Source organism: Phyllobates terribilis, unplaced genomic scaffold (genome assembly GCF_046119375.1).
Source record: "Phyllobates terribilis strain yellow unplaced genomic scaffold, ASM4611937v1 Scaffold_11__3_contigs__length_659146591, whole genome shotgun sequence".
Taxonomy (NCBI): domain Eukaryota; kingdom Metazoa; phylum Chordata; class Amphibia; order Anura; family Dendrobatidae; genus Phyllobates; species Phyllobates terribilis.
Window position 1 is genome coordinate 650,797,530 of NW_027362771.1, and position 27,308 is coordinate 650,824,837.

Here is a 27,308-nt window from a genome sequence, read left to right on the forward strand (position 1 = left end):
TGATATTCCAGATCCTTAGGTCACTAGAGAGCTAATGTCAACACCAAGACCTAATATTATACATCTATGAGCCAACCTCAACTTAGTTTCACATTTGGACATGATACTCTACGATATTCAGGTCAATAAAGAGCTTTATTTAACATCAGGGCCTGATACCATACATCCTTGTGTCGTCAGAGAACTTGGTTCAGCACCGGAGCTTCATTTCTTCCTTCCTTGAGTTTTCATGGAAAACATTGGCAGGACCATTGGATAGTTTTCACTATTGTGGACTTTTGCTCCGTACTGTGATCCAATAGCTTTAGTTAAGCATGAAGACCCGAGGGCTTACTGTCACCTGCTCTAAGAACTTGGCTAGACATGAAGACTGGATGGCTTACATCCTTGGGTCCTCAGGTTAACTGGGAAGGTCTTCAGAACTGTTGCCGTAAACCTGTGGCCTTTGACCATTCAGCTGCTGTATCGGCCATGTATGTACACACTGGTCACATTCACAGTAAAACGTCTCCTTCACGTAACAGGTCACGCGACCGCCATCTTGTTTTCACCTGAACCCCCTGACATCGTTTGTTCTTCGCAGATCAGATTCCAGAAGAAGAAAAATAAAAAACAACCATAATGTCACCAAAATTTGTCATTTTATTTCAGTCCAAGATCCCAAAAACAGAAGAAAATGAAAAAAAGGAAAAAAAAAAAAGTGCCAGTAGTTAACCAATTCAGCGCCAGGACCTAGAAAGGCAATAAGGCATCTCCTGTGCCTTCACGTCATGTATATTTACACACATACGTTGATATGCGGTGGTCTGCGCCATTGTACCCTGCCCATTGGAGTGCAATGCCACAGACGACTATAGTGTGTCCATATACACACACATCTGTGTGTGACCATCCTGTGCATATATACTTTATAGATATTTATATATTCCATATGTCTCTTTAATTATAGAACAATCTATATAATATAAATCTTCAGGTCAGTGAGGGTTAGGGGGCTTCTCTGGTGCGCCACTCCGGACAGCAGCCCACTGCACATACATTGTGTTCTCCTTTGTCTTCAGCCTCAGTATTTGAAGCTTAGAGCAGGATTCCTACAAGTTACAGCAGCCCCCCACCATACCGGGACCCCCAGAAGTCTTTACTCATCACTTCTGCTCCGCAGAGGACAAGGAGGTCCACCAGCCCACACGGGCTGAATCAATGTCCCCCCTCGTATTTTAACACCTGGGTATTCTGAAGGAGGACGGCGTATTCGAGCCCTGAACAAAGCGGCTCTGACCTTACTAATAAATAGGAGTACACGCTGCGTAGTGTTAGGAGCTCGATATGTCCCACCGAGGGTCCCGGTCCCCAGGCAAATGCCTGCTTTTCCTTCAAGTCCTAGTCATCTATTATAGGGCTATGCAATGATGGTATTTAACAGTGGCCAGATTCAGCAAGTGACTAGCCTAAAATATATATAACTTGCCATATACATCCGATGGAAGCGGGCAATCTAGTGAGTATGGGGGGCTTCGGCCTCTCTTGTTAATGCCTCATCCTGTGTCCCCTCCTTTCTCTTCTGTCCCCTCCTGTCTCCTCTGTCCCCTCCTTTCTCTTCTGTCTCCACTGTCCCCTCCTGTCTCCTCTGTCCCCTCCTGTCTCTTCTGTCTCCACTGTCCCCTCCTGTCTCCTCTGTCCCCTCCTGTCTCTTCTATCCCCTCCTGTGTCCTCTGTCCCCTCCTTTCTCTTCTGTCCTCTCCTGTCTCCTCTGTCCCCTCCTGTCTCTTCTATCCCCTCCTGTGTCCTCTGTCCCCTCCTTTCTCTTCTGTCCTCTCCTGTCTCCTCTGTCCCCTCCTGTCTCTTCTATCCCCTCCTTTCTCCTCTCCTGTCTCCTCTGTCCTCTCCTGTCTTCTCTGTCCTCTCCTGTATCTTCTGTCCCCTCCTGTCTCCTCTGTCCCCTCCTTTCTCTTCTGTCCTCTCCTGTCTCCTCTGTCCCCTCCTGTCTCTTCTATCCCCTCCTTTCTCCTCTCCTGTCTCCACTGTCCCCTCCTGTCTCCTCTGTCCCCTCCTTTCTCCTCTCCTGTCTCCACTGTCCCCTCCTGTCTCCTCTATCCCCTCCTTTCTCCTCTCCTGTATCCTCTGTCCTCTCCTGTCTCCTCTGTCCTCTCCTGTCTTCTCTTGTCCTCTCCTGTATCTTCTGTCCCCTCCTGTCTCCTCTGTCCCCTCCTTTCTCTTCTGTCCTCTCCTGTCTCCTCTGTTCCATCCTGTCTTCTCAGTCCTCTCCTATGCCTTTGTCCTCTCATGTCTCCTCTGTCCATTTCTGTCTCCTGTGTCCCATCCTGTCTTCTCTGTCCTCTCCTATGCCTTTGTCCTCTCATATCTTCTGTCCCCTCCTGTCTCCTCTGTCCTCTCCTATCTCCTCTGTTCCCTCCTATCTCCTCTGTCCCCTCCTTTCTCTTCTGTCCCATCCTGTCTTCTCTGTCCTCTTCTATGCCTTTGTCCTCTCATGTCTCCTCTGTCCCTTTCTGTTTCCTCTTCCCCTCGTCTCTTCTGTTCCCTCTGTCTCCTCAGTCCATTTCTGTCTCCTGTGTCCCATTCTGTCTTCTCCTATCTCCTTTGTCCTCTCCTGTCTCCTCTTCCCCTCCTGTCTCCTCTGTCCTCTCCTGTCTCCTCTGTCCTTTCTGTCTCCTCTTCCCCTCCTGTCTCTTCTGTCCTCTCCTATCTTCTGTGTCCTCTCCTTTCTCCTCTGTCCATTCTTGTCTCCTCTGTCCCATCCTGTCTCTTTTGTACTCTCCTATCTCCTTTGTCCCTTTCTGTCTCCTCTTCCCTTCATCTGTCCTCTCCTGTCCTATCCTCTGTCCTCTCCTGTCCCCTCCTTTGTCCTTTCCTGTCCTCTTCTGTTTCCTCTATCTTCTCCTGTCTCCTCCTTTCTCCTCAGTCCTCTCCTGTCCTCTTTTCTTTATTCTGTCCCCTGCTGTCTCCCCTTCTGTCCTATCCTGTCTCCTCTCCTATTTCCTCTTCTGTCCCCTCCTTTCTCCTCCACTGTCCCCTCCTCTCTCTTCTCCAGTCTCCTCTGTCCTCTCCTGTCCCCTCTTGTCTCTTCAGTCCCCTCCTGTCTCCTCTGTTACATCCTGTCTCCTCTGTCCCATTCTGTGTCCTCTCCTGTCTCTGTTTCCTCTGCCTTCTCCTGTTCCCTCTGTCCTCTTCTGTCTCCTCTTTCCTCTCCTGCCTCCTCAGTCCTCTCATATCTCCTCTCCTGTCCCCTCCTTTCTCCTCTGTCCCCTCCTGTTTCCTCTGTCCTCTTCTGTCTTCTCTGTCTGCTGCTCCTGTCTCCCTGTCCCCTCCTGCTTCCTCTGTCCTCTCCTCTTCTGTCTCCTCTGGTGAAGGCTTATCTGATGATCCAACAGAAATCCGAGTGCGGGAACCTTCTTCCTCCCGGCATGATCTGTCGTGGAGAGTCGGGAAACCCCTACACGTTGGACTATCGGCGGGTTTGGCCGACTGTCTGTCATCTGATGAGTCGCTAACGCTGTAACTTGCAGGAATCCTGGGATGTCTTTTTCTAGGCAAAGGCGTCTGACGATTTCATGTACAGAAATCTTTTTGTGACCCTGCAGCTCGGACACTGGATCACAGGATCAGCCTGAATCTGGTTCTCTAGGATTTTCCGATCGCTACCTGCCGCCATCTCGGCTTCCTACTCTCATCTCAGACCCACATCCTCACAGGGAACATAAGGTCTCAATGTGCTTCTGGTGACGAACCTGGTGCCTGTAAATGTGGAGGAAGAAGTGGAGAGGACGGGCGGACGTTGAAGAGATCGAGGCTGGAAGGGAAACTTTATCGGGGAAGATCAGCGAGAAATCTTAGCCCAGAACTTAGGACGATGATGAGAAATAGAACATCAGAATAAAAGAACAATTGGTCGGACGAGAGCCCCCACGTTGATTTTGGCACAGTTCCCTTCCCCCCTTGTTTCTACCCAGGCACCTGGGACTATGGCAGTGGAGAGGCAGAACAGTTCCAAACCTTTGAGACACCCCCAAGTTACTGACGAGCCGGCCCACCCAGCCTGAGAGGAGGAAGGGATCATTGGCACTGTGTGTTTTTTAGGAGGAAGGGGCTTCAGTTTAGCCTGTCATGCATTCACCCTCCCGAATACATTCACCCTCTGCCCTCTTCTCTTGTGGATGGTCATTTCGGCTGTTGTGGAGCAGTTTAGTCCTTGAAGATTCAGTGCATTGAACTCACCAGAGTACGGGGGTCTGCGATGCCCCACGCTTAGCGCAGCGTCCCCATCAAATGAACATCGTCCTGGAATAAAAACAATAAAGCCGGTGTAGAAGCGAGTCATTGGAGGGTGCGGGCCTAATCACCTAGACCGCTGTACCTCCTGTATCCGGACCCCCCATCCCTTTCTAAAAAGAGAAGCGGGGGGTATAATTTATTAGATCAAAACACTTGTATCCTCCCCTACGATCCCATTAAATATCTGCCCCTTTGTTTGACCCTGTTTCCCCCATGACGTCGGCAGAGATTCCAGTTCAGGTTCTGTAAACCTGATGCTTGATCACTGGGAGCAATTTTTATAGCCTGAGGTGGGCAAAGGGGGGCACGGGGAGCGAGGGTAGTTCGTCTCTTGCTCCCTCATTATAAACATGTCACTGTATCTACCCCATCCCCTGCCATAAGGCAAAATCCAGCTCAGGCTTGGTAATCCCAGAAAGCCAGCGTAGCTGTTCATAAGAAGAAGGGGAGACGGGGGGCAGCGTGTGGGTGGAGGAGACGCTTAGCACCACTATACCCTTGTGGTCGAATGCGGGTGAGGAAGGGTATTGTTGTGGGCAGTGGTGGGGAATGTATTGAAAGGGTGTAATGAGGGTAGCCCCGAAATGGTGCTTGGAACCATAACGGAGGCCGGAGGTGGAGGTGGCGGAGGGAGTGGAGCGTCCTCAGGGGCTCTTCTCAGTGCCAGCGTGTAGTCAGGAGGACACGCTGGCCGAAGTATATCATGTGGCCTCAGTGGTTCCAGATCTGGAGCCCCACCAGCTCTTTTGATCTGAAGGGACATAAGCTCTTCTTCTGGTCCATGGTGTGCCAGGTCATTGCCGGGGGCACCTCCACGACCAGGGCTGTGTCTCCGCTGTCGCAGTTCGTGACGTCTATCTCTTTTGTAGTAAAGAGCAGCAAACGCTAAGATGTTGAGAAACAGTAGTGAAGCCCCCACAGCTACTGTCACACTGAGCTCCGTGGAGTAGTCACGGGAGTCGCCAGGAAAGGGAGAATATCGAGGCCGTTCCACCATCTCATCATCATCCCCGTCAGGAGGAAGCGTGGAGTGTGGGCGGCGCGTGGTACTTCCGCTGTTTGGCCTGGAACCGGGTGTCCAGCGGGTGCTGTACGGGGGTAATCTGGTGGTGGTAGAGGGGTGCTGCACTGTATTGAGGTTGTGAAGGTGAGGGACTAATTCCAACCAGAAGGCAACCTTGTTGGCACGGTAGTTGTCTTTGACGCGAGGCTTTAGGCCAATATGTAGATACTGCTTCTCCTTCGGGTTAAACTTTGTCCACACCATCTCTTCAAACCGGTTGGGCTTGGTGTGAATGAACTTGGTGTCTTGGGGAACGGGCTGGTTGGGATCCCTAAAATGAAAATGCAGACAATAAAAAGGATGACACTGGAAATAGTGTAATAAAGGTGAGAACATATGGCGAATGTGACTTATCTACATCCAATGGTCTAATATCTGATGGGAACATCAAGGGACAAAGCGCAACCGCTATAGGTGACTATTCACACAAGCGTTACCCTGCCATAGAAAAACTCCAGAAGGTGGAGAACATAGCCAATTTTGGTATACAATACATGAGTGGTGTAGTCCTTAATGAAATGGTGGTATTACACAGTGGGTAGGCTAGATTACACAGATGTGATGGTATAGATGAATAAGTGCAGATGCAGTTGGCAGAGATGTCCTATTAGAAGACCCTCAAGTAGCAGATAAATAAATGGAGGTACAGGGAGCGGAAATCTCACCCAGTTTTGGCAAAGTTGGTCCAGTAGGTCATGACCACAGCACTTAGCATCACATCATTTTTAGAGAAATTGCATGGAAAAAGGTCAGTGGCTCCAACCATGGGAACACCAAACACATAGGGCACTTCATCTCCATGGGCCGCCTCTCCCCATTCAGGTCTTCCTTCAGCCTGGCATCGGTGGTAGAAGGCATAGAAGTAAACGGGCGACTCGTACTCTGCATGGAATCGAGCCGTTGCCACAGCTGGTGCCACCCATTGGTGGTCTGTAAACAAAGCAAGCAGGGTCTTTCTTCTCATGTCACCATTGTCACGGTCTGCCCAGTCTGTGTACATGAACTTGATGGTCTCACGTAGAACATCTTTTCCTTCTGGGTAGCCATAGAGATTGTCCACAAAATTGGACACGGTAAAATCAAAGTAGCTGGCAGAGATGCCATCCTCACTTTCCAGAGTGTCTTCAACAAACTTCAGACCCTCGCCCTGGTTCACCCCCATCAAGATGTCGTAGTTCAGGAACTCGCCCTGTTCCATTAGGATCTCAGGGTCATCAGGGACCACATCGCCATCCACGACAGGTCCGAAAGCAATATGGTATCTGGCTGGCTGGATGTCCTGGTCCACCAGGTCCCGGTGGGGCTTTCTTCGGAGGCAGCTCACCATCTCAGCATTATCTGTGTAATCACAGCCTACTTTGGCAGCTAGTAGACGGGTGTACTTCAGAGGCTCGTAGTTCACAGACCAGCTGGAGATAGCAGTCCCGCTTTGTGCGATGGCTTTCTGGAAAAGTCCTAAAGGAAGGAAAAAAAGAGAATTAATGTGACAGACAGATGACAGTGCCTGCAAGATCGTAGCAAATGGACATGTCCTGGGACGGGTGGGAGAGAAATACATTGGGAATACGGAATCGAAGTCTCAACATTCACTAATGAAGTCTGATATTGTGATACTTCCTAAGGGAAAAAAATCCTTCTCCCATTGTAAAGCCGCCCTGAAGCATTAATGAAGCCTATGACCCGTGAAGGACTTCCTAGGCTTCCCCACGTTCCTGCAGAAGCCGAACTACTCTGGTGTATAGAGAACAAGACGTCGTGAAGGAAGCAGATACATTTCCATTTCGAAGACTTCTAAAATCCAAGGTCCCAGAACACATTAAGGAAAGGTCAGCCGAAACAGACGATTGTCAACTGCCCCAGCCAAAGAAACAATTGTTTTATCGATGGGCAAGGAATGGTGGATTCCGATCAGGAATGGTGGATTTATTTTCTGAAAATCATCAAACACCGGTTGTGTCATTGGCCGAAAAATGTAACATGGGGATGCCGGCTGTCAGCCCCCCTTTATTTGCAGTATGTGTCTGGGGGCCTTTAGCCTGACCTCACATTGCAGAACTACAGCATCTTAAAGATTAGGGTGGATTTCCAATAAGACGATGGCGGCCGTTAAACGACTGCCGATTACAGTGGGGGAAAAAAAGTATTTAGTCAGCCACCAATTGTGCAAGTTCTCCCACTTACAAAGATGAGAGCGGCCTGTAATTGACATCATAGGTCGACCTCAACTATGAGAGACAAAATGAGAAAACAAATCCTGAAAATCACATTGTCGGATTTGGAAAGAAATTTTTTTTCAAATTTTGGTGGAAAATAAGTATTTGGTCAATTACAAAAGTTCATCTCAATACTTTGTTTATATATCCTTTGTTGGCAATGACAGAGGTGAAACGTCTTCTGTAAGTCTTCACCAGGTTGGCACACACTGCTGCTGGTATGTTGGCCCATTCCTCCATGCAGATGTCCTCTAAAGCAGTGATATTTTGGGGCTGTCGCTGGGCAACACGGACTTTCAGCTCCCTCCAAAGGTTTTCTATAGGGTTTAGATCTGGAGACTGGCTAGGCCACTCCAGGACCTTGAAATGCTTCTTACGAAGCCACTCCTTCGTTGTCCTGGTGGTGTGCTTGGGATCATTGTCGTGCTGAAAGACCCAGCCACGTTTCATCTTCAATACCACGATACATGGCCCCATTCATTCTTTTATGTACACGGATCAGTCGTCCTAGTCTCTTGGCAGAGAAACAGCCCCAAAGAATGATGTTGCCACCCCCATGCTTCACAGTAGGTATGGTGTTCTTTGGATGCAGCTCAGCATTCTTTCTCCTACAAACACGACGAGTTGTGTTTCTACCAAACAGTTCTACTTTGGTTTCATCTGACCATATGTCATTCTCCCAATACTCTTCTAATCATCCAAATGCTCTCTAGCAAACTTCAGACGGACCTGGACATGTAATGACTTAAGAAGGGGGACACGTCTGGCACTGCAGGATCTGAGTCCCTGGCGGCATAGTGTGTTACTGATGGTAGCCTGTGTAACGTTGGTCCCAGCTCTCTGCAGGTCATTCACTAGGTCCCCCCCGTGTGGTTCTGGGATTTTAGCTCACCGTTCTTGAGATCATTTTTACCCCACGGGGTGAGATCTTGTGTGGAGCCCCAGATCGAGGGAGATTATCAGTGGTCTTGTATGTCTTCCATTTTCTAATTATTGCTCCCACAGTTGATTTCTTCACACCAAGCTGCTTGCCTATTGCAGATTCAGTCTTCCCAGCCTGGTGCTGGGCTACAGTTTTGTTTCTAGGGTCCTTCGACAGCTCTTTGGTCTTCACCATAGTGGAGTTTGGAGTGTGACTGTTTGAGGTTGCGGACAGGAGTCTTTTATACTGATAACAAGTTCAGACAGGTGACAGTACTACAGGTAATGGGTGGAGGACAGAGGAGCCAGTACTACAGGTAATGAGTGGAGGACAGAGGAGCCTCTTAAAGAAGAAGTTACAGGTCTGTGAGAGACAGAAATCTTGCTTGTTTGTAGGTGACCAAATACTTATTTTCCACCAAAAGTTGAAAAAAATTTCTTTCCAAATCAGACAATGAGATTTTCAGGATTTGTTTTCTCGTTTTGTCTCTCATAGTCGAGGTCGACCTACGATGTCAGTTACAGGCCGACCTCATCTTTGTAAGTGGGAGAACTTGCACAATTGGGGGCTGACTAAATACTTTTTTTCCCCACTGTAGATACATGCAAGCCGATTGGTGCAGAGAGGCTCGCACTTCCATGTGCACAGGACGATTGTTAATACGCTGCTCTGTGTGCGCAGCATGTCAGTGTCCTCCGCGGTGCATCCTACGCATAAGAGCGTTTCGCTCGCTCATCTGGTGAGTGGCAGCTTTATTACACCGGCTGATACTGCGATATTGCGGTGTATAGTACAAGTGCCTTAAGGAACTAAACATAAGAATAAAAAATTAATAAAAATCTGTGCAAGTTTGAATTGTCGTATTAGCTAGAAAATCACGTTTTTAGGTAATTTTCATCACACAATGAACATAGTAAAAACGAAATATGAAAAACTATGGCGGAGCTGCACTTTTTTTTTTCAACATTTCATCCCACTTTAATTTTTTTCTCATTTTCCAGTCCAATATATGATAAGATCAACTGTGTCATTCAACACTTAACTAGTCCCCCCAAAAGACAATGGGCGATAGATGATATATGGCCATAGGGACGAAAATAAAAAGTTATGAATCCTGGAAGAAAAAGGAGAGTAGGGAGAGTAGGCTGTGTGCACACGTTGCAGATTTGGTGCGTTTTTCCATGCAGATTTCCTAGCAATACTTGAAGTAATGCTGATGCCAGCAGAGTGAATGAGAAACCTGAAGTGTCATGCACACGTTGCTTATTTTTGATTTGCAGATTTGGTGCAGAAAATAATCCGCAGCGTCGATTCTCTGTACGTTTTTGCCCTGCATTTTCCACCATCGACTCCACTCAAATCAGTCAAAAACGCAGGCGAAAATGCAGGCGAAAATGCAGGCGAAAATGCAAGCAGAAAAGCACCAAAAATGAGCATTTTTGCAGCTGCGTTTTTCTGCAAAGAGATTCAGAAATGGTGCAGAAAAGTATTCAACGTGTGCACATACCCTATAGGAGCTGAACATCTATCAGGCTGGATCCTTCTCTCCCCCGATATCATCCATCAGTGGGGAGTCAGGAGCCACACAGATACATTGCACTGTCATCCCATCCTGCTGATATCAATCAGTTTGGTTTTAGTCACATATCTATGGGGGTCTTAAAGCCATAATCGTAAGCACCACACCCTCACTGTGCTGTCATACATGCTCCACACATGCTCCATACATGCTCCATACAGACTCCATACATGCTCTATACACACGCCATACATGCTCCATACATGCTCCACACATGCTCCATACAGGCTCCATACATGCTCCATACAGGCTCCACACATGCTCCATACAGGCTCCATACATGCTCCATACATGCTTCATACACACGCCATACATGCTCCACACATGCTCCACACATGCTCCATACAGGCTCCATACATGCTCCATACAGGCTCCATACATGCTCCATACAGGCTCCACACATGCTCCATACAGGCTCCATACATGCTCCATACAGGCTCCACACATGCTCCATACAGGCTCCATACATGCTCCATACATGCTCCATACACACGCCATACATGCTCCACACATGCTCCACACATGCTCCATACACGCTCCACACATGCTCCACACATGCTCCATACAGGCTCCATACATGCTCCATACATGCTCCATACAGGCTCCATACAGGCTCCATACATGCTCCATACATGCTCCATTCAGGCTCCACACATGCTCCATACATGTTCCATACAGACTTCATATAGGCTCCATACAGACCACATACAGGCTCCATACAGACCCCATAACATACAGACTTCATACAGGCTCCATACAGACTTCATACATGCTCCATACATGCTCCATACATGCTCCACACATGCTCCATACAGGCTCCATACAGACTCCATACATGCTCCATACACACACCATACAGGCTCCATACAGACACTCCATACATGCTCCATACAGACTCGATACAGAACACATACAGGCTCCATACAGACTCCATACATGCTCCATACAGACTTCATATAGGCTCCATACAGACTGCATACAGTCTCCATACCATACAGAATTCATATAAATGCCATACATGCTCCATACACACGCCATACAGACCACATACAGAACACATACATGCTCCATACAGGCTCCATACACACGCCATACAGACTCCATATAGACTCCATACAGACCACATACAGAACACATACATGCTCCATACATGCTCCATACAGACCCCACACAGGCTCTATGCAGACTCCATGCATGCACTATACAGACTCCATACAGTCTCCATACATGCTTGTGAAGATTTGAGGTTGTGGGCTGTAATAATTACCTAGGCAGGTTACCGATGCAACAAGATTTTATTTCTTACATCCATGGTTTTATAACAATTCCAGGTAAAATAGCCAAAATACAATGCTCTCAGGTCACAAGTTCCCAGCCTGGGATCGGTAGTCCCACTGTTGGACCACAGATTTCGTATCTCCTGCCAGTATAGTCTGTAGCCACAGTCCACACTCCACCAGATAACAGGACCGAAACCCATGTATCAAGCAGCCATAGCTTTTAAGAAAGTTCATCAAATCCAGATGACAAATTCCACAATTGTAGCACGTGTATCCAGCCCATCCGGCAACCGATCCCCACACTCCATAGGCCATCCATGGCTCTAGGTCCTCAGCCTAGATCCTATCCCTTCAACGAAATTCCACCAACTGCCAGACTAAGGCTATGTGCACACTGTACGTTTTTGATGCATTTTCGGTGAGTTTTTTCCATGCGGAAATGCACCAAACAGTGAGATAACAGTGAGAGCGGTGCAGCTGAGGGGAGAAGTAGTCTCCACAGCCAGCATCTGTGTGCGGTGTGTAAAAAAAAAAGTAAAAATTTATTTAAAATAAAAAACACCTTATTCTCACATGTCCGGCGTCCTCCCAATGTCCCCCGGTGACCCAATCACTCGGCGGTACACTGACGGGAGCGCGCTCGCTCCTGGCAGTGTACATCGCTGTTGCCGGGACTGAATTCACTGGAGTTCATCAGCTGGAGATCATCAGCTGGAGATCAGCTGAGAGCTCCAGGACCTCACTTTATGGCACCAGTCCTGTGTGGGAACACTGATGCAGTAAATGAGGTCACCAGAGCTGATCAGCTGATCTTCAGCTGATGAACTCAGGTGAACTCAGCCAGCAGCACAGCCATGTACTCTAACAGGAGTGATTACACTCCTGTCAGTGTATAGTGCTGTCTTCTATAGCAGTCACATCAGTGATTGATGTGGCTGCTGTTAGAAGTGACCTGGATCGCCGTGGAACACTCGGATTACGTCATGATGGCAGGCAGGTGAGGGATATGGTTTCTTTTTCTTTTTGTTTTTTTTACAGGAGACAAGGGATTCAGGGATTAGGAGAATAATAAATTATTAAAACCGTGCATCATTTTATTTCAATAAAATACTTTATTCTGGCCATGTCTTTATTGAAAAAGAGTCGTAAACCTTACTATGGGGTTAGTAATGGGGGCGTTAGTAATAGAAGCCCTCCATTACTAACATGGGCTTCATGTCAGCCGCGAATACAAGGCTGACATGAACCCCAACCCTATTACCCCACTCGCCACCGCTACACGGCAGTGGGAAGGGAGAGGCTAAGCACCAGATTTGGCGCATCTTAAGGATGTGCCATTTCTGGGACTGCTGAGAGCTGATATTATTAGCTACAGAGGGGGCCAGGATCCATGGCCCCTTCTCTGGACAATAATATCAGCCTGCAGCTGTCTGCTTAGCCTTTGCTGGTTAAATTTTATAGGGGAACCCTACGTCAATTTTTTTCTGGGGTTCCCCTGTAATCTAGCCAGTAAAGGCTAAGCAAACAGCTGTGGGCTGTTATTAATAGCCAGGGAACATTTTTGGCTAATGGCCCCTTCCCCAGCTACTATTATCAGCTCCCAGCGGTCGGTTTTCCCTCTGCTGGTTATGAAAATTACACGGGAGCCATTTTTATTAATTTTAGGCTATGTACCCATGATCCGGATGTAGCAGCGCTTTGGACGCAGCATATTTTTGGTGCGTCCAAAACGCTGCGTTCTATTGAACGCAGGTAAATCCGTATGTGTTCACTGAACCATGAGGATTTACCGCATTCAATACATTCTAGTGGTCAAATTTCTGTTGCGGAGAGTAGCGACTCCGCAAGACAAATTGACATGTTGTGGTCCTGAAAGACGCACCACATGTCAGTGTCCACAGGAGATCCGCAGCCTCAGATGGACGCATAGTGGACATGGGATTTCTAGAAATCCCATCCACTATGCTGTAATATCTGGACGTTGCGGATTCAACGCTGTATAAACACGCAGCTTCAAACCTGCAGCGGCTCCTGATCATGGCCATGTACCAGCAACATGTCAATTTCTTTAGTGGAGATGCAAGTCTCCACTGCAGATTTTGACCGATTGAAGTGTCATTACATGCGGTGGATCTGTATGTATTGACAACAAAAGTGCGGCATTAGAACACAGCATTTTGGACGCAGCTAAAATACGCTACGTCCAAAGCGCTGCTGGTTGCTGATCATGGGGATGTAGCGACTAAACAAACAGCTGTGAGCAGGAAACATGTTTGCCTAATGGTACCTTCCTAGGCTAAAAATAGCAGCTCTCAGCTGCCCCAGAAATTACATGACTGGGAATGCTAATGAGATTGGTTGAGCTGACACCTAGCCCTTTTGTTTAGTGATGACAAGGTGTCAATCAGACCCTTTCATTACTAAACCTAATTAAAGTAAAGTGTTAAATAAACACACAGACACAGAGTAAAACACTTTATTTGAAATACAACAGACACATTCTTTAATCATTTAAATTAACCAATATACTCACCCCAGGTCTGACGGTAATCCAAGGGTTAAAGTGATGTCACACGTTTCTTTTTTCAGATATCTTTATTTAGCTCCAAAAGGCATTCATTGATGTACAAAAACGCATAAAAAAAACGCATAAAAAAATGCATCAAAAACACGGCAAAACGCACATTTTTTCTGCAGCGTTTTTCCCGCCAAGAGATTCAGAAACACTGCAGAAATTTCTGCAATCAAATCCTGAACGTGCGCAGATAGCCTAAACATGTGTGTTCTCCCTTTCTGGGATCAGCCCCCTGAAAGGTCAGAAGTGTTCACACCCTCCCCCTTAAGCATCTGCCTTTAGCTGAAACAATGAAGAATATTTCAGGAGCCCTTCCCGAGACTGCACATGAGACCCCCTGTGGTGACGGCTCCACTGTGTCTACAATCCCCATCCCCACAATGTAACCAGTGGCTGTCACAACAATCGCTGGAGGCTCCTGAGATACTAATGAGATTACTGGAATGCTGGACACTTTCCAAGTGAAATTAATGCACATACTGACGAGCAAGCAGAACTTCAACAAAACACAAGCAAATCACCAATAAAATACAATAATACGATTGATGGAACCAGTGCTCCATGCTAGAAAAAGTCTGCATCCCTTAGAGCTGCGTACTCTGCTATACTTCCATTGGTTCAATAGTCTTAGGCTGCGTGTGACGCGCCCCCTGGGCCAGTGCTGTTAGGGATACCCGGAGCCGGATCAGATGGGGGTTGTAGTCTCCGAGTGGCTGTGACCCGGTCCGTGCCCAGGGTGTCAAACTCAGTGTGTGACAGTCCTTATAGATGTTACTAGATGTTCTTTTATGTCGACTACGCCACCCGTTGATTTGCGGTCACTACGGCCGCCGCTGCAGCAGGGTCCGCTGAGGCTGGTGGTGTGTGTGCAGCTTTGGGTAGTATAACCCCCAACGGGAGGGGTATAGCCTCAGGGGGTCAGCCGTGGAGGATGGTGGTTGTGAAGGTGCAGCAAAGAGACTCAGAGGCATAAAATGCAGTTCCAGGGTTTTACTTACTGGTGTTGCTCGGGTCACTGTGTACAGCAGTGACCACCCGAGCCGTGCTGCGTCCACCAGGTCCTGGACTCGGTCAACTCCCAGGCAACTCCGGAGTGTGGTCCTGAGCTCCTTTCTGACTCTCCCTTCTTCTGGCCGTTCCCACCAGGGATCCACCTAAGTCCGGCTCCCTCGGGCCTCTTGTTGGTAAACCCTTGTCTCTGGGTTCCCTGACCCTATTCTTGGTCTGCCTTCCGGGTGGATTTAGTGGGTGGTCGTGGCAGATCCTGCCCACGACCTCCGGTCTCTGGCTGAGGATTAGTGCTGTAGCCTCCACCAGCTTGGGATCCGGTACCCTGTTGCCGACCCTTCACCCTATTAGCTCTCTTATGGGCTCTTGGGGTCCCCTCTTCCTGCGCCTCTGGGTCCCTCTTCCTTCTCCTCTGCTCTGCTTCTCAGGCTCTCAGACAGACTGTCTGACTGGCTGACTGACAACTGACTGACTGACCCTGATCTAAGATGGTGCCCACCTTAAATACTCCCTCTATGTGTGAGCTCAGGTGACCAGCACCCAATGAGCTCCTAACTTTACCCAGGCTGCTCCCCCTATCTGCCCCTACACTACTGGGATGTTCCACCCCCCTCCCACTCCAGCCAGGAACAGACACTGTCGTACCTGCACATTTCTCTAGTGGGAGTACCATCGGTCTGTTCCCCGGAAATGGGATGTGTGTAGTGCATGCAGCCTACTAGCTCAGTTCCACACTCCATCCTTACCCGGGAGTGGAATACCACACCTCTGGGTTGAGGTGCAATACCCCTGTAGCAGCCGAATCCTCAGGGTGCTACATTCCCCCCTGGTAAATCACAGCACGTCCTCGGGCTGTAAAAGAATAAACATCCAAAAACATACAAATTTTTTTTTTTTTCATAAACATCAACATATAAAACATCATATATATTATCATCAGTAATAAACTTTTCATATAAAACTTTTCATAAATAACATTCTTGCTTCTGGTTCCTCCGGTCACTGTGCAACTTGTGACCGGGTAAAGTGCGACAGTCTCTCTTGGAAGAAAACAGTTTCCTATAAAACCGGTAGAGGGCGCCTTAGGAAGCGCAACTATATACAAATGGGATATGGCCGCTCTCAGTCCTCGACCAGTGGGATTAAAGACGGCTGTTCACAGTCCTCAGCCTGTTAAGGGATGGGGACACACGGGTACAGTTCACTCTTTTGTCCCAACGGGGAACATATTTTAAGCAGCAACAGTTTTTTGGTACCCCTACGGGCAACTATATACAGTCTCTTCTCTACCGTACTCAACGACGGCGTCCTCCTGCTCTTTCTTTGGATTCAGTTTCTGTTTCAGACCCGTCCGGGTCCTCTTGCTCCTCCTCACACCGCAGCTCCTCCTCCGTCAGGCGATGCACATGGAGGGCGTAGGGTCCTTTGGCACACTTGTGCCGGGTGAAGGTGACCTCGTCCCCTAGATACAGGTCACGACCTCTGTGTCCCTCCGGCAGATGGCTTTCTACGTCTCTGCGGGTCACAAAGACGTCGCCGGGGGTATGATGGTCTCTAATGAAGCCCCACCCATGCTGCAGGTTGAACTTAATCACAGTCCCGATGGTGCGGGGACCATGAGCTGCACGGGGGTTCCTCCGGGTCCGGCTCTTCTGTTCAGCGCTCTGTATTTGCAGCCGCTGCTCACGGACCCGCCTCTCTCTCCTTTCCCTGTCAAAGACTTCCAACTGCTGGCGGCAGCACTCCGCACGCTCAGCTGCGGCTGCCCTTGTTTCCTGAGTGAACCCCATGAGGTCTCCTCCGGTGGGGTCCCACTCGAACTGCGCTTCTTCCAGCGGGAGCGGGGTCATCTTGACAGGCGCCGGAGGCGGTATCAGGGGCTCATCCAGAGGCCGTTCCCTCCGGAGTCAGGGATTGACGAACTCCGGAGGCCACACAAAGGGCTGCCCATCCGGGCACGTATGCTGGGCGAACAGGTCTTCACCCAGGTGCGGCGCTCTAGAGGTTGAGGGCGCTGTGGTGGTAGCGGCGCCCAGGTTTACCAGGCCTTGCGACCAGGCTTGGGGCACCCTGAATGTGAAGGGCACCGTGAAGACGGCGGCGCCCGGGTGTTCCTGGCCTTTCGACCAGGCCGGCGGCTCGGCAGAGGTGGAGGGCGCTGTTGGTACTGCGGCGCCCGGGGGCACTCGGCCTTGCGACCAGGCCGGTGGCTTCTCCTGCTTGGCCGCGCTCTGGATTGAGGCACGTGACATAGCAGGGGGCGTGGCCGCGGCTCCAGCCGCTTGAGGCCTAGCTTGGAGCGATGACGCAGCGGCTACGGGAACGGTGAGTGGGGCTTCGGGCTCTGCGACGGGGAGCTGGGGCAGGTTTACGGCTTCTGGGCACGGGATGCTGTCGTCCCCATTACCTGCCTTCATCTCTTCGGCTCCCTCCGCGGCGCCGTCTCCGGCCGTCGTCCCTCCTTCGCCGTCCTCAGAGGTGGACTTGCTCCCCGCTGCGGGTGGCATGCTTCGCTGGCGGGCTCCGGCTTGCTGGGCCATCTCTCGAGTCCACTCCGCCAGTGTTTCCTGCTGCACCCGGGCCATCCTCCGTGCTAGGCCCTCCAGCGCGGTCTGTGCACGCTCCCGATCTCCGGGGAGCTGCGCCAGGATCTCCAGCAGGCCTTCTGGAGTGGCGACCTGCAACAGGCTCCTGACCACTGGGTCGGTGCTGCCTGCCTCTCCCTCCATCTCCGGGTGTGTTCTCTCTGGACTCTCCTCCAGACTTCTTGTCTCCGGGTGCGCTCTCTCCAGACTGCTCCAGGCGACACCCATCTTTGTTCTCTTGTTCTGTCTCCGCCCACATTTAGGGTGGTCCCGGGGCAACTTTGTGATTGTCAGTTCCAGGGGCAGTTCTCTTACGCTGATGGACACTTCCAGCATCACAGTCTCTGTTGGTGGGCGCGGTTTCCGCTTTTGGCGCCATTCTTCGACCTGGCCCACGATGGGAGGTGGCCTCTTGCCACCCTCTGGCACGCCCATAATGGCGTCCGCTCCCCCAAGGCGGGAAATCCTTGGAAATGGCGGGAATCGTCTCCCAGTGGCGGGAAACTCCATGGATGGCGGGAAAAAAGCTGCAAATGGCGGACAACCGGCGGGAAACGACCTGTGATGGGGTCCGTTGGCGGGGACCCTCCGGAACCGGCGGGAGACTTCTTTTTAAGGTAACGATGAACTTTTCTTCAGGCACGCAGTACCCGGTTGTTGCGGGCACGTTATCCTGCCGACTACGCCAAAGTTGACGCGCCCCCTGGGCCAGTGCTGTTAGGGATACCCGGAGCCGGATCAGATGGGGGTTGTAGTCTCCGAGTGGCTGTGACCCGGTCCGTGCCCAGGGTGTCAAACTCAGTGTGTGGCAGTCCTTATAGATGTTACTAGATGTTCTTTTATGTCGACTACGCCACCCGTTGATTTGCGGTCACTACGGCCGCCGCTGCAGCAGGGTCCGCTGAGGCTGGTGGTGTGTGTGCAGCTTTGGGTAGTATAACCCCCAACGGGAGGGGTATAGCCTCAGGGGGTCAGCCGTGGAGGATGGTGGTTGTGAAGGTGCAGCAAAGAGACTCAGAGGCATAAAATGCAGTTCCAGGGTTTTACTTACTGGTGTTGCTCGGGTCACTGTGTACAGCAGTGACCACCCGAGCCGTGCTGCGTCCACCAGGTCCTGGACTCGGTCAACTCCCAGGCAACTCCGGAGTGTGGTCCTGAGCTCCTTTCTGACTCTCCCTTCTTCTGGCCGTTCCCACCAGGGATCCACCTAAGTCCGGCTCCCTCGGGCCTCTTGTTGGTAAACCCTTGTCTCTGGGTTCCCTGACCCTATTCTTGGTCTGCCTTCCGGGTGGATTTAGTGGGTGGTCGTGGCAGATCCTGCCCACGACCTCCGGTCTCTGGCTGAGGATTAGTGCTGTAGCCTCCACCAGCTTGGGATCCGGTACCCTGTTGCCGACCCTTCACCCTATTAGCTCTCTTATGGGCTCTTGGGGTCCCCTCTTCCTGCGCCTCTGGGTCCCTCTTCCTTCTCCTCTGCTCTGCTTCTCAGGCTCTCAGACAGACTGTCTGACTGGCTGACTGACAACTGACTGACTGACCCTGATCTAAGATGGTGCCCACCTTAAATACTCCCTCTATGTGTGAGCTCAGGTGACCAGCACCCAATGAGCTCCTAACTTTACCCAGGCTGCTCCCCCTATCTGCCCCTACACTACTGGGATGTTCCACCCCCCTCCCACTCCAGCCAGGGACAGACACTGTCGTACCTGCACATTTCTCTAGTGGGAGTACCATCGGTCTGTTCCCCGGAAATGGGATGTGTGTAGTGCATGCAGCCTACTGAGCTCAGTTCCACACTCCATCCTTACCCGGGAGTGGAATACCACACCTCTGGGTTGAGGTGCAATACCCCTGTAGCAGCCGAATCCTCAGGGTGCTACACGTGCACACGATGCGTTTTTCATGCGTTTATGCTGCGGAATTTCCGCAGCGGAGACGCATCAAAACCGCATGGTAATCCGCCCCCCATGGTCCCCAATAGCATTCCGCAATGTCAATGCACATGCTGTGGATTTTTCCGCAGCGTTTCTGCAGCGCTCATAAATCTGCAGCATGTTCATTCATTTTGCGGAAGCGCCGCCATTGACTTGCATTGAGACGCATAGAATCCGTGTCTGTACATTTGTACCCGCAGATAATATGCGTCTCTATGAGCAGATGGTACCCGGGTGTAGAGGAGAGGAGACTCTCATCCAGACCCGGGCACCATAGAACCTGTAAAAAAAGAATAAAATAATAAATAAAGTTTATATTCACCTGTCCGGCGGCCCCGGCAGCGCTTCTCCTTCCAGGACCTGAGATGACGTCGCGGTCATGTGATCGCAGGCTGTCTCGCGATGTGCCGGCAACCCGGAAGAAGCCAGGACGAGCGCTGCAGCACACGCGGCAGGGGATCGGGGGTGAGTATAGCTTTATTTGTTTTATTTTTACGGTCACACTGTATATGCCGGTTGCCGGTTGGATGGATTTATATAGTGTGACCAGGCTGTCAAGCACTTTCCAAGTGACGCTAAAATCGCCTGGAAAGTGCTTGTCAGTCCGCATGCGGAAACACATGTGAATACGCGGGTATTCTGCAGGAAAAACGCATGCACAATCTGCATGTACAATCTGAATGCGTTTTTTCTGCCAGGGAGATGCAGAAATGCTGCAGAAATTTTCTGCTTCATTTCTGCATCGTGGGCACATAGCCTTAGAACAGGGCCAGTTCCTAACAATGCACTATACGGGCCCCATACAGACTCCATACATGCGCTATACAGACTCCATACAGTCTCCATACATGCTTCATTCAGGAAAATACCATTCCCACTGGAGTGTTAATAAGAACGGGACGTCCCCATGGAGACAATGATGACTGTTTTCAGAAACCAGCGGTTACGAATAGCAGGTCCGGTGCTATGCTACTCCGGTCGCAAGCACTGCCATTGTCCTCCCACCGGGAAGTAATGAACACCTGATCACCGCTCAATTATGACATCGGCAATCGTGAACTTCTTGCCATAAAGTTAGCTCTGGAGGAGTGGAGGCATCTCCGTGAGGGAGCTAAGCACGCATTCACGGTTCTTATTGACCATAAGAATCTGTTTTTTAGGGAATGCTAAGAGGCTGATCTCCAGACAAGCCCGATGGGCCTTGTTTTTTACCAGATAAAATTTTTCGATCTCTTACCTCCCTGGGACCAAGGATGTTCGGGCAGATGCCCTCTCTCGGAGTCTTTGTCCTAGTGAGTCTGAAATTATGGAACCTGATTTCATTCTAAGGGCATTGTAGTCTCTTCTATCAATTTAGCGTGGGGGGTGGTTAAGGCTCAGGGGATGGTTCTGTCCAGCACATCTCATGACAAATTATTCGTTCTGGTGCAGTTACGCATGGGCTTACTCAGAGTGTCATGACTCGGACACAGTGGGCCACTCGAGCATTAAGGCGACCTGTCACCCGTTGAGCAGAAAGTATTGGTGGCCATCCTTGGGTATGGATGTTGAAGCTTATGTTACGGCATGCGAGATCTGTGCCAGGAACAAGGTACCTCGCGTCGCCCTGGCAGGGAAACTTCTCCCTTTGTCCATTCCTGTACGTTCTTAATCCCACATATCCATGGACTTCATCACGGATCTCCCTGACTCTAAGGGTATGACTACGGCGTGGGTTATTGTGGACCGATTTTCAAAACATTGCCATTTAGTTCCTTTGGCTCAGTTGCTCAGTGCGCAGGACTTGGTAGATTTGTTCCTTGTTCAGGTGGTAAGATTACATGGGTTTCCCATGAAAGGTGGTAAGATTACATGGGGTTCCCATGAATATTGTCTCTGATCGTGGGTGCCAGTTTATCTCCAGATTCTTGAGGGCTTTCTGTAAACGACTCGGGTCGGAAATCTCATTTTTATCAGCATACCATCCTCAAACTAATGGGCAAACGGAGCGAACCAACCCGTATCTTGAGTCCTATCTAAGATGTTTCTGCTCCCATCCTCAGCATAATTGGGGATCATAATTGGCATTGGCAGAGTTCGCCCTAAACAATAGACACCACGAGGGTTTGGGGATGTCTCCCTTCTTCTGTAATCTGGGATTCCATCCTAGGTCCCCTTGCTTTTATGGAGGGGACGATGTCCTTCCGGCAGTCTCTGCTACTATCCACAGCCTCCAGAAGGTTTGGAGGGAAGCCCGCTTCCATCTCAAGAAAGCAGGGGAGAGCATGAAGAGGCAGGCCGATAAGCATCGTCAGCAAGGTGGCAAACTAAGAGTGGGGGACAGAGTTTGGGTGTCTACTAAGAATCTCATGATTAAGGTACCTTCTCCTAAGCTCCCACCCAGGTTTATTTCCTATTATCAAGGTTGTCAATAAAGTGGCTTTTCGGGTAGGTCCGCCTTCCTCTATGAGGGTTCCCAATATTTTTTACAAGATATTATTAAAGAAGGTGGTTACTCAGCTTGTGACCCAGGATCCTTCTCCTCCTATTCTGGTTGATAATTCTGAAGAATTTAAGATAGAAAGTATTGTGGACTCTCGTAGAGTTTGGATCTCCATTCAGTATTTGATTCATTGGAAGGGGTACAGTCCTGAGGAAAGGTCCTAGGTCTCGAGAGGTAATATACATGCCAATCGTCTCATCTCTGAGTTCCATAAGAGGTTTCCGGACAAGGTGGGTGGTGAAAACCCGGAGGTCTCTCTTAGGGAGAAGGGTTCTGTTATGAATCGTGGTTCTGACCTCCCACCTGGGAATGAATCTGGTCCGGTGCTACTCTACTCCGGTTGCAAGCTCTGCCATTGTCCTGACCCTGGAGGGGGAGTTACTATGCATGCAGGGAAACTGTCTCATTTCTGTGGAGCATTGCATTCTGGTGTTGTGGGATATGTGAGAACACAGGATGCTGCTTTGTCTGGTACTGTGCAGAGGTGGGATGTTGTCTAGTTTGCTGTTGAAGCTAGCAGGGAGTGACTGTCTGGGGATGATTGGGGGGTAATCATCACCTGATCATTAGGTGGGCTATATAATCCTGCTCCCTCTATGTGCCGTGATGGTGAGTGGTGCTAGCATTAGTTTTGCTATCTTTTAAGGGGCTTTCTCATTTTCTCTTCTGGTTTCACTCCCTGGGATTCTTGCAGAGGTACTCACCTGGTTCTTTACTAGGCACCGACCACGTCACTAGACGCCAGCTATCCGGCGACAGTGGGCCTGGGAAGGATTCTGAAAAAAAAACCCTTCCATTTACTGGGAGCTGGGTGAAGAGTATTCCCGGCCCTCAAGGGCTTGCCTAGCTGGGCAGCTTGTGCCATGTAAGTCTGTGCGCCTTTGCTGGTTTGCTGCCAGTCTTGAAGGATGTCATGGGTGTGTCAGATGTAGCAGACAGTTGTTCTGCAGCTGGTTGCAGAAGGTCACTTCGTTTGGCATAACAGACACCTTCTTAAATCTGTCTTACTTTAGGACCCAGCGGCTACTCTGCTCTGATTGACACCCTGGCCTGGGTGTTTAAATACTTTCAGTTTGCTACAGGGAGGAGCCGGTGATATTCACATGTTCACTTGTGAAGGTTTGGAGCTCTTGCAGTCTGCTAACTTCCTCTCTGGTGCTTGGAGGACGTTTGGTGTAATCTCTCTGAAGTAGGCTCAAGTTAAGTTTCTTCCCCCTGTGTTTGTCTCCCTTGTTGTCTTTAGTTTATAGTGGGGACTGACCAGTGCTCATCCCCCCTTCCCTATCCAGGGCCTAGCTATAGGGATATACAGGGCTTAGGTTTGCTGTTCGGCGATTGGTGAGGAACCAATATAGGGTTGGTAGGGGAGACAGGGTAATATTAGATCAGCCTAGGAGGTCTCCACCCCCTCTTTCCCTAGTGTCTGGGCTTCCTCCCCCTCATCCCTTCGTGTTGCATTTTGTCTTTCCTACACTGTGCATGACATTATCACCGGCCACGCATGTTTAGGGCAAAAAAAACCCAAAAACCTGACACTTTTTTTTGTGTGTTTTTTTTTTTTTTCGGGCGTGTTTTTTTTTCCCCTGTCCTTTTGTTATGGACTCGGTTGCAGAGCTGGCAGAGCGGCTGCACTGTCTGTCTCTGGAGGTGACTGGCCTCCACTGTGAGGTTCTGCAACAGCATCAGCGGCTACAGGTCGCGAATGTTGGGGGTCTCTGCAGGTAGGCCGGTCCAGCTTGAACACAAGGTTGCCCTCCCGGACAGGTTTTCAGGAGGTAGGGACAAGTATTTAGTGTTCAAAGAGGCCTGCAAACTGTACTTTAAACTTCGTCCTTACTCCTTCGGAAGTGAGGAGCAACGAGTGGGAATTGTGTTCTCACCGCTGCAAGGAGATCCTCAATCCTGGGCGTTTTCTTTACTGCAGGACTCGGTTTGTCTCCAGTCTGTAGAGGATTTTTTCGGGGCTCTGGCCCTCATCTATGATGACCCTGACCGAGCCGCCTTGGCTGAGTCTAGGCTACGTCGCCTTCAGCAGGGGAATTAGTAAGTGGAGACGTACAGCTCTGAATTCCGTAGATGGGTAACGGATTCCAAATGGAACGACTCAGCTCCTAGAAGCCAATTTTGTCAGGGCCTTACTGAAAGGTTGAAAGATGCTTTGGCAGTTTATGAAACCCCTGGGTGCTTGGAGGCTGCCATGACGTTGGCTATACGTGTTGATAGACGCCTTCGGGATAGTTGAGTGAGACTACCCTTTCCGTGGCCTTGTTGTCGCAGTTATGCCCCTTTGCTGGGGGAGCGGTCTGGAGGTAGACCAGTATTGGGGGAGGAACCCATGCAGTTAGAGGGTGCCTCTATATCATACATTTCCCCGGAGATTCAAAAAAAAAAGGCGTGTGTTTTTTTTGTGGGAAAAAGGGACATTTTATTAGTGCCTGTCCTTTGATTCCTAAGCAAAAGGAGACTCGATTAGACCTTGGTAGTCTGGAGTTGGATAAGTGAGGGGTACATTTATCGTCAACCTGAAGTTCCCGGTTTGTCCTGATAGCAGAGGCGGTGCCAGAGAGCAAAATCGAGAAAATTTCTGTGTTTGTTGACAGTGGAGATGAAGTCAGCATGGTTGATGCTGAGTTTGTGAAAACTCATGGTCTTGCTTGCTGTGCTTTAGCTGAGCCTATTCCCATCTTCGCCATCGACTCAGTGCCACTTGCACAGAAAGCTCTAACTCAAATTGTACATAATGTAAAACTGAGGGTGGGGTCAGTTCATTGTGAGATAATACCTTGCTGTGTCTTGGACAGTCTTCCCACCCCAATTGTTTTGGGTCTACCCTGGTTGGTGAAACATAATAAATTGGTGGATTGGCAATCTAGAGAGATCATTGAATGTGGAGATTACTGCCATGAGAACTGTTTAGATATTTCCCTTGCTACTGTCTCTACGGAAATATTACCTGCTTTTTCTGTCTGGTTTTGAGGACGTTTTTTTCTGAGAGGGGGTGTCAGGATTTGCCTCCTCATCGTGCTTATGACTGTCCTATTAACCTGACCCCTGGAGCTAAACTACCAAAGTCCAGGCTGTATAATCTTTCTGGCCCTGAGAGACAAGCCTTGAAGGATTTCATTGCGGAAAGTCTGGAGAAAGGACATATCAGACCCTCATCTTCGCCCGTGGCGGCAGGGTTCTTCTTCATGAAGAAAAAAGATGGCGGCCTTCGTCCCTGTTTAGCTTTCCGGGAATTAAATCAAATTACCATCCAAGATCCATACCCTCTTCCTCTGATTCCTGATTTGGTCAGCCAGGTTGTGGGAGCTAAGGTGTTCTCCAAGTTGGATTTAAGGGGAGCCGGCAATCTGGTTAGAATCATAGAAGGGGACGAATGGAAAACAGTGTTCAATACCCCTGCGGGGCATTTCCAGAGTCTGGTTATGCCTTTTGGTTTGACCAATGCACCTGCGGTATTCCAGCATTTCATAAATGATATTGTCCATCATTTGGTGGGAAGGTTTGTGGTGGTCTATCTGGGCGAAATTTTGATTTACTCATCTGATTTTGAGACTCATCGGGGGCTTGTTAAGCAGGTGCTCCAGATATTAAGGGATAACAAACTTTATGCCAAACTAGAGAAATCTGTTTTCACCGTCTAGGAGGTGCAGTTTTTGTGGTACCTGTTGTCATCTTCGGGTTTTCGGATGGATCCAGAGAAGATCCGTGCTATCCTTGATTGGGAACGTCCCGAGAACCTGAAGGCTCTACAGCGTTTTCTGGGCTTTACTAATTTTTACCGGAAATTCATCCAAAATTATTCAGTAATTGTGAAACCCCTCACTGATATGACTAAGAAGGGGTCAGATTTTTCCAAATGGTCGGATGCTTCCCTCCAGGCTTTTTCCCCACCCTTAAAGAACTGTTTTGCCACTGCACCTATACTCAGTCAGCCCGATGTTTCCGAGCCCTTTATTGTGGAGGTTGATGCGTTGGAGGTGGGGGTTGGGGCTGTGTTGTCTCAGGGTCCCGTTACCAGTATTGGCGTGCACACAATCGGGTTTTCGAGGTGCTGGTGCAAAGGGGCATGCAACCCCATAGACCATATAGTAAAGAATTTTCACCGGACTCTCTAGGTTCGAGTGATGCAAATTTTGTTACAGATGTCTGTGCACAGCAAATCTCAAATCATGATAGATAAAGTGCTTCTAGTGAACATGACCAATAATGACAAAGTTTTGACCCCGATTGGGTCTTATTCAACAAGTCAATGTTCCTTTGGTCGGGTGTCACGTAGAGGGCACAGGGACAATGTCCACCTCCAGGGAGGTGATAGGCAGAATTTTTTGCGGGACGAGTTGTACTTTTGAACGACATCACTGGTTTTACCATATCGTGTGCTGGAAAATGGGAAAAATATTCCAGCGAAATTGCAAAAAAGATGCAATTCCACAGTTGTTTTTTTTTTTTACCACTTTCACTGATTGCTAGAACTGAGCGGCCATCATTATTCTCCAGGTCATTATGGGTTCGGAGACATCAAACATCTATAGGTTCTTTATTATTTAAGTGGTGAAAAAAAATACAAAGTTTGCTAAAAAAAAAAAAAATGGCGCCATTTTCCGAGAGCCGTAGCGCCTCCATTTTTCGTGATCTGGGGCCGGGTGAGGGCTTATTCTTTGCGCGCCGGGTTTTGATCGCCCGTTATTGCATTTTATTGCAATGTTGCGGTGACCAAAAAAATGTAACTCTGGCGTTTAGAATTTTTTCTCGTTACGTCTTTTACCGATCGAATTAATTATTCTTTTATATTGATAGATCGGGTGATTCTGAACGCGGCGACACCGAATATGTGTATGTGGGGTTTATTTTTTATTATTTTATTTTGAATGGAGCAAAAGGGGGGTGATTTAAACTTTAATATTTTTTTAATTTTTTTAAATATTTTTAAAAACTTTTTTTTCCACTTTCTGCATGATTCAATAGTCTCCATGGGAAACTAGAAGCAGCAACTGTCTGATCGCCTCTGCTACATAGAGGTGATGAGCAGATCGCCTCTATGTAGCAGAAATACTCACTTGCTATGAGCGCCGACCACTGGGTGGCGCTCATAGCAATCGAGACATGACAAGCACAGGGGTCTGCTGTCGATCATGTGACGGGGACACCGATGGGCCTTGGACGCGCTTCCCGGAAGCACGAGATAAATGCTGCTGTCAGAGATTGACAGCGGTATTTAACTAGTTAACATATTGGGGACAAGTATCAGAGATGAGTAGCACCATTTGGGGTCCAGGTTATACCGTCTCCCCTTATCTAGCCTTGCTGCACTTCTGGGGTAACATAGAGAACCCTGGTGGGAAGATGGGAGGCCCACCCAAATTGCTCCACA

The 27,308-nt window shown here is 49.3% G+C and overlaps 1 protein-coding gene across 3 annotated transcripts in view; it reads right to left on the minus strand.

The window, feature by feature from the left end:
- Positions 1–2,271: 2,271 nt before the first annotated feature.
- The window catches only part of NLGN2 (neuroligin 2), a 454,899-nt gene continuing 429,862 nt past the window's right edge, over positions 2,272–27,308 (minus strand). For all 3 annotated transcript variants that reach the window (XM_073654599.1, XM_073654597.1, XM_073654598.1), the window contains 2 exons: positions 6,019–6,808; positions 2,272–5,624 (listed from right to left, as the gene is read on the minus strand). In XM_073654599.1, the coding sequence (XP_073510700.1) occupies positions 4,781–5,624; positions 6,019–6,808 (1,634 nt within the window). In that variant the 3' untranslated portion in view covers positions 2,272–4,780. The remainder of the gene's footprint in view (positions 5,625–6,018; positions 6,809–27,308) is intronic.